The sequence below is a fragment of the Hipposideros armiger genome, unplaced genomic scaffold (assembly GCF_001890085.2).
Source record: "Hipposideros armiger isolate ML-2016 unplaced genomic scaffold, ASM189008v1 scaffold_134, whole genome shotgun sequence".
NCBI classification, from domain to species: Eukaryota; Metazoa; Chordata; class Mammalia; order Chiroptera; family Hipposideridae; genus Hipposideros; species Hipposideros armiger.
This window is the reverse complement of record NW_017731484.1, coordinates 1,700,326-1,708,191: the sequence shown is the minus strand read 5'-3', so window position 1 is coordinate 1,708,191 and position 7,866 is coordinate 1,700,326. Positions and strand designations below refer to the sequence as shown.

At 49.5% G+C, this 7,866-nt stretch overlaps 1 protein-coding gene across 1 annotated transcript in view; it reads left to right on the top strand.

The window, feature by feature from the left end:
- LOC109386486 (pleckstrin homology domain-containing family A member 7-like) overlaps positions 1–2,677 on the top strand; it is a 96,603-nt gene extending 93,926 nt beyond the window's left edge. The window contains exon 4 of the mRNA XM_019649676.1: positions 2,273–2,677. Coding sequence (XP_019505221.1) covers positions 2,273–2,573 — 301 coding nt within the window. The 3' untranslated portion in view covers positions 2,574–2,677. The remainder of the gene's footprint in view (positions 1–2,272) is intronic.
- Positions 2,678–7,866: the final 5,189 nt, after the last annotated feature.

The following is a 7,866-nucleotide window of genomic DNA, read 5'->3' as shown; positions in this document are numbered from 1 at the left end:
TTGGTGAGGAATCAGTATACAGTTATCTCTGCAGTGAGGCTATCACTAGGACTTAGAAGCTGAGAGTGTCTCTTGAACTGTAGAAAAGCCCCAACTAGATGGAGAGGCAAATGCCTGGAAAGCAGAGAGGAGCTGCCTCTTTTCTTTGTCATTTATCGGTCTTGGCACTTCTGGAATGCCAGCCCCTTCCTGCCCTGCCCACCCCTTGCCCCATACACAGCCTTTTTAAGCCTGACACCGTGTGATTTCATTTTCTAGCTCCAGCACCTGGCATATTTCTTGATTTGTTTTTAAGCAAAATGATCATAACCATTATCTCTAATGCATAAAACATTTCGCATGTCACATTTTCGAAGTTTACAGCTATTATTTCATATAGAATTAGAAGGTTTCTCATGTGCCCATGGGAAAACTAAAGGCCAAAGAGGTCAAATCAAAGTGCTAATTCAGGTTGAATCTCGGACGGAAATCTGGTCCTGCCCCTTCTCTCTCCGCTGATGGCATTACCATCGGGGCCACCTTTGTAGGTACAGTGGGCAAGGTGAACACCTAGTGGGCATCCTAGGAGGGCAGCGATGTTCCTGCCTCCATCCCCAATTCTCCTTTACTGCCTGAGACTCTCCCTTTCCTTGGGTGGCATTTGAGAGGTACATTTGGAGATGTATTCATAACCATTTGTCCTTGGGAAATGATGTCCCTTTGTCCCAGAGAATGGAAACCTCCCATTCTATGCAATTTAGTGGCCGAAGAAAAGAACCCCAGCTAGGCGTTTTGGGTGTGGTGTGTGGACGTCACCCTGAGGATTTCAGGGCTCTCCACAGGCAGGGCAAACCCTTGAGCCTTCATTCCTACTCCCTGTGCTGTCCTCACTGGGCACCGGAGAAGTAATTTAACTTGCAACTTAAGCAAAGGCTGTCGGAGGCCCCTGAGCTCAGCTTGAAGGGAAAGGGGATATTTTTTCTTCTAGAGGAAGAAAACCCATTTTCCCATTGCACCTCCACCCCCTCCTCCTGTGCAGATGAGCTTAATTTTCTTCTCTTCCTAATGAAGATGGATAAAAGCCAAACTACATATTCAAGGGGGAGCCAGGCAGGGGAGCTGAGTGAGGGGGCGAGGGGGCAGAAACAGCTTCTCTCACGGAGAGGAAGTAATTAATTTTAAGAGAGAGCAGAGATAGGGAAGCCCTTGGTAGTAGAATGTTAAACTCCAAATGCAGATAGCTAAAAATTAAACCAGAACATGGAGAGTTTCTTTTGTTCATTCATTCACCCATTCATTCAACAAATATTTATTGAGCCCCTTACTGTGCACAGGCAGAGACCTCAAGTGTGCATCAGGAGCGGGCCCAGCTCTCCATAATCATAGCAGGGCTCAGGTAACTGGACTAGGGACAAGGAGAGTGTGGCATCTGGAAACTGCAGCCTCTTGTCACCAGGACAAAGAATTTGCAAAAGTACCACTAAATGTCTGAATATATTTACCTTTTGGATTTAGGATTAGTTGCTTAAATATCAGTAGCTGTTGACCCCCAGCTATGTCTGAGCAGCTTGTCTCATCATGGGTTAAATAATAATGTGGTCCATTTGCTCTTCCGTTCACTGATTGCATTGTTCTCTGATGGAGTTCTGTCCTCCATCCAAAACATTAGATTAGCCCCTCCCTTTCGGTGTTTGTTGTGATGTCACAGAATTGCCATAACAACAGACTATGATGTCAACAGAATGCCTGGCGCTGCTAAAAGGAATCACGTTAGTCAGAAAGGAGTCTGTCATCCTAAGACAAAAATGGAATAATCTTGAAAGCCAGAAGAACTGAAATTTGGTATCAAAAAGAACATCTTGGCAGTATAAGGTAACAGTGGGTCTGGAGCCTTGCTTTGCTAGAACACTTTACAAACAACCAAGGCACTTAATGCGATTGATTGGAGAGCCAGTGTGCTTGTTTGGAGGCAGGTGGATGGAAGAGATGACCTTCAGAGGCCCTGGCAATCCAAGGACCCTAAGTCATGGAAGGCATTAGAAGGGGACATTTGACCATGTTCGGCGTCCGGAGAGGTTAGGGGCATAAACGCCGATGCAGACCTCCTTGCCCTTGAGCAGACCTGACAGTCGCCAGCTGGAAATTATCATATCGCATCTGGGAAGATTTTAAGAAATAAATGCACAGTGGCCCCCTNAAAGGTAAAAGACAAGAGCTGGGTAGCCACGGAGGCTCCCCCTCTTTTCCTTAAAGATAATCAGCGCTCCGTCTGTTCTTTGTCTTCATCGGACAGCTTTCTTCACAAGTTCTCCCAAGTCCTTCCCTCTCCAGATCTCACTCGTCCGCTCCGGGATGTCAGAGGAGGTCACAGTGGTTGTCTTCAGTCCAGCGGGGGAGGACGACAAGGACTCTCCGCAGGCATAGCTGTTTTCTGGCTGGTTCCACTGGTGGTCCTTGTCCCCAAGCTCCTGTTGGACCCTCCCTACAGCAGACAGCAATCCAGGACATTCTTCTGCCCTTGGGGCCCTTGGCAAGCTCCCCAAGTACATGGGAAGTTCCAGACTCCCCAGTCCTGGCAAAGGAGGGGTTCATAACTTTCCACAATCCGCGTGAGTCCCCGCTGGCCCGTTACTGTCGGTCTAGGAGGGACAAGCAGCTGAGCCTCCCTGGGGGCACCGGGGCAGGCTTATGTCCTGGGCAGGTGAGGAGCAACCCTGCCCTAGAGCTTTACTGCCATCCCACCTTCCTCTGTACCCCCACCCCATGCCACCCCTTGAGGTGGAGCTCCTTCCTCCAGAAGCAGTCACTCAGGCTTCTGCTCTCCCACTCCCATTGATTTATTGCTCTCCTCTTCCCCAGACACAGCCTCTGCTTTGTAGACTCTTATCAGAGTCTAGCTGGCCAGTAAGGAGCGGGCGGGGAGAGGAGGGGCCATGGAGCACATGGAACCTGTTCGTGGGACCCAGTGAGAGGGATTTGAGGCTGAGCTCTTCTGCCTCTCTCATTCAACATCCCAAAGCAGACCACTGGCCTGCCTCTACAGCCACTCCATCAGACAGCCATTCATTTCCTGCTGGGTGTGAGGTGCTAGCCAGGGCCCAGTGATAAAGAAGGCCAGGCTGTAAGCAGTGTGTCTGTGGCTGTCCCTCCGCACCTCTGCACCTCGGCAGTACCCCTACCCCACATCACACACAGTCCCCAGACTTATGCCCACAGGGCTTATGAGTGAGCGGGTCTGTGGCTTTCATCCCTGTGTCCTTGCAGCAGGCTGGGCAGCTGAAATCACCCTGACTCATGAAGCTCTCTTCCCTTCTTTCCTAGAGACAAGGAGCTCAGGTTGGGCATATAGAAGGGACTGGGGACAACCAAGGAGATGGGAACGTTGTCTTGTCTCTCCTGTCACTGTAGCTGGGGCAGTGGACCTCAGCTTCCCTGATTCTGAGATGGGTCTTGCCTTCCTCCCAATGCGAGGACCAGAGACCACTTATGTGAGCTTGATTTATCCCTTAGTTCCGTAACCCGTCGTGGCATCATTACCTTTCTTCCTCTGCTGTCTAGTCTGGTGGGAAATTTATGTTTTCTCCTGAACAAGGCATCACTTATTACCATTGTTTCATTCTTAAAATGAGGAAACTAAGGCACAGAAGAGCTTGACCCTTGCAAATTGCCAGATTGGGAGCCAAAAAAGTATTTGTAGCTTTTGAGGGTGTGGAAGGAGGGAAAACAGCCCAGCTTCAGACAAGCACTTACTTTGTAAAATTCCTCCCTGCAGGGTGGGGTGGGGTCACTGCTCTCTGTGGGACACCAGACCCAAATTTGCTGAGCTAGGAATGAAGAGAGCTGGTTCCAGTGACCTTCCACAGGCCTGGAAGTGTGGACAGCTGGGCTGCCTCAGCCTCTGAAGGGTAGGGGGTTGGGACTGGGCTCAGAGCTGGGGGAGGAGGGTAATTAATTATTGCCCTGCCCCACTGTCTCTTGGGACTCTTTCCCTGTTGCTGACTGTCAGGAGAAAGCAACTTGGAGGCTGAGGGGAGGGGACCGGAGCCTTCATCCCGCTTCTATCTGGTTTAGCTGGGGGCCACTCAGGAGAAGGTTGAGAGAAGCAAAATATGGAGCTGGAGCCCCAGGCAGCTCCTTTTTCTCCTTCTTTCATTTCCCTTTCCTCTCCACAGGGAACAAAACAAAAACAGGAGGACAGGAGTGTGAGGAGCCCCAGGGAGCTGGGTTGGCCCAGCTCTCCAGGTTGGGGCAGGGAGGGTAAGGGAGAAATGCCTTCATCCTGCCCAGGACAACCTCTGGGCCCCAGAACCATAGTTCTTCACGCTTGAAGAGATGTCTGTGTTCAGATAGTTAAGGAATGGCTGTCCTAGGAATGACATTCAACAATTTATCCACCAGGAAGGACTCGGGCCTGGAGTCCTGGAGGGCCCTGTGGTGTGTCTGAATCACAGATTCGGGGAGGGCCCAGGCACCGGCCAGAGAAGGGGATGGGGGCACTCGAGCGGCCTGGTGGGACAGCTCTTTACCGTCCAACAAGGAAGAAGTTCCCCATTTTAATAACTGACATGGCTAGGCTGAATATCTACCCTGATTATCTTCATTTTTCAGAATACAAATGGAATTCATAAAACAGTCAGCTTAAAGATAAGACAGTCCATGCTAGGAAGAAGATCAGCGTGAAGATTCCCCATGAAGTTCCGCTGAGAGAGATTTCTATTCCCCCTGTCCACACACATTGCCACACACATGCATATACACATAACACTACACACATAAATACACGTTACACAGACACACACATAGACACATGTCTACACACATAGACACATGTCTACACACATTGACACGTACACACTTACATAGACACACACTACGCATACATATTACACATGCACACACATACTGCACACAATAGATATCCAATTGACACACACATATCACACATAACATATACGCACATACATATATACATACATGCTACACACAGACTATACACATACAATATACATATCACACATAGACACATACACATCAACATACACACATAAACACACATACTATATACATACCACTACACACACATAGACACACATACACACATTTACACACACATAGACACACATTTATACACACACACACACACACACACACACACACACACACACACGGAGCTGTTACCCTGACTAAAGACTGCACAGACCCTCCTGCTGCCTTAGGCTTCCTTCTCTTCTATTATAGGAGTAAAAGGGGCCTAGAGGCCCGGGGCAGGGGCTAGGAGATAACAGGCTGAGAGATAGGGAAGGATTTCCATACAGGATGGAAGGGAGGAAACCTGGACCTGGCCTCTGATTTTTGATTTCCATCCCTTGGCTCCTGAGCCAGCTCTTCTGCTTTCTGTCTGATGTGGCGGCCCGGCTCAGGGTGACCTTCCCCAGTATTCCATGACTGGCCATCGTGGGTAAGGAAATGTGTTTTGGCCCTGGGGGTGGAGACGTGTGTGTGAAGACAGGCAGAATTAGGCAGGAAAGACAGCAGCGTGGGTCTTAGCTCCTACACACTTAGTCCAGAAGCCTAGCGTTTTCAGATAGTCCAAGCTTGCCTGAGGGAGGATCCCCACCCTCTTCTTGCCCTTTTGGGAATTACTGTGGCCTGGGTGAGGCCAGGACAGAGAGGAGACGAGAGCAACTGCAAGTCCAAGGCTGGCAGCTGGGCCCCCCGAGTGCCAGCCGAACTGGTGTTTTGATCTGGAGACAGCAAATGGAAAGCAGACTACTATGTCTTTAGAGGTGCTCCGTCTCACTTGCAAATACCTCGAGTTGCCACCAGGGCCTGACTCACCAGGCCTTTTATCTGTGTGCAGCAGTAGTCGGACAGAGGGGCTCTGGCACAGAGACGTTGGCTTGGGGGGGAAGGGGGGTATGTTTTCCTAGGAATGACTGGGAGAGCTCCAGGAACCAGACACATCAGGATTGTTGGAACTGTAAACCGAGCTGGTTTTTAATTGGGACAGAATGCCGGAGCAGATAAAGTGCCTTGAAAATAATGATGAGACCCAGAGGGGGAGGGGGAGAGCAGGAGCCAAACCTCTCCCCACCTTCCCCTCCTCTGTTGGCAGCAGAAATCCTCCCTGGAGTGGGGACAGTTTTGGCTTGGAATTGGCTAGCTGGAAGGAAGTGGGAGGGATGGGCCGTAGGCAGCCCTCCTTCCCACTCCCCTCGCTGTCCCCTCTCCATCTAACGAGCTGTAATGCCAGAAGCCAAAGCGTTCTCAGGCCGGGGAAGCCTGGCCAGGGCTACTTCTGTGTCGGCAGATTCTCAGGAGCTATGGAAATGAAGCAGCTTGGTGTATGGCAGATAACCAAGAGGGGTTCAGGGGTGGCAGGGTTGAGTGTCTTTCTCTACTTGTTTAATATTTATCACAGTGGGAGCTCTGGGTGTCCAGCTTGGGTGTGCGTGTGTACGTGCACGTGCATGTGCAAACATGCATGCCTGAAAAGGGTCGTGAAGACGCAGGTTGAATTTGCTCCTTTGACTGCATACGGCTAGATATCACTGCAGACAGATGCTCATTCTCAGGGAGGATATGCTTGGTGAGGAATCAGTATACAGTTATCTCTGCAGTGAGGCTATCACTAGGACTTAGAAGCTGAGAGTGTCTCTTGAACTGTAGAAAAGCCCCAACTAGATGGAGAGGCAAATGCCTGGAAAGCAGAGAGGAGCTGCCTCTTTTCTTTGTCATTTATCGGTCTTGGCACTTCTGGAATGCCAGCCCCTTCCTGCCCTGCCCACCCCTTGCCCCATACACAGCCTTTTTAAGCCTGACACCGTGTGATTTCATTTTCTAGCTCCAGCACCTGGCATATTTCTTGATTTGTTTTTAAGCAAAATGATCATAACCATTATCTCTAATGCATAAAACATTTCACATGTCACATTTTCGAAGTTTACAGCTATTATTTCATATAGAATTAGAAGGTTTCTCATGTGCCCATGGGAAAACTAAAGGCCAAAGAGGTCAAATCAAAGTGCTAATTCAGGTTGAATCTCGGACGGAAATCTGGTCCTGCCCCTTCTCTCTCCGCTGATGGCATTACCATCGGGGCCACCTTTGTAGGTACAGTGGGCAAGGTGAACACCTAGTGGGCATCCTAGGAGTGCAGCGATGTTCCTGCCTCCATCCCCAATTCTCCTTTACTGCCTGAGACTCTCCCTTTCCTTGGGTGGCATTTGAGAGGTACATTTGGAGATGTATTCATAACCATTTGTCCTTGGGAAATGATGTCCCTTTGTCCCAGAGAATGGAAACCTCCCATTCTATGCAATTTAGTGGCCGAAGAAAAGAACCCCAGCTAGGCGTTTTGGGTGTGGTGTGTGGACGTCACCCTGAGGATTTCAGGGCTCTCCACAGGCAGGGCAAACCCTTGAGCCTTCATTCCTACTCCCTGTGCTGTCCTCACTGGGCACCGGAGAAGTAATTTAACTTGCAACTTAAGCAAAGGCTGTCGGAGGCCCCTGAGCTCAGCTTGAAGGGAAAGGGGATATTTTTTCTTCTAGAGGAAGAAAACCCATTTTCCCATTGCACCTCCACCCCCTCCTCCTGTGCAGATGAGCTTAATTTTCTTCTCTTCCTAATGAAGATGGATAAAAGCCAAACTACATATTCAAGGGGGAGCCAGGCAGGGGAGCTGAGTGAGGGGGCGAGGGGGCAGAAACAGCTTCTCTCACGGAGAGGAAGTAATTAATTTTAAGAGAGAGCAGAGATAGGGAAGCCCTTGGTAATAGAATGTTAAACTCCAAATGCAGATAGCTAAAAATTAAACCAGAACATGGAGAGTTTCTTTTGTTCATTCATTCACCCATTCATTCAACAAATATTTATTGAGCCCCT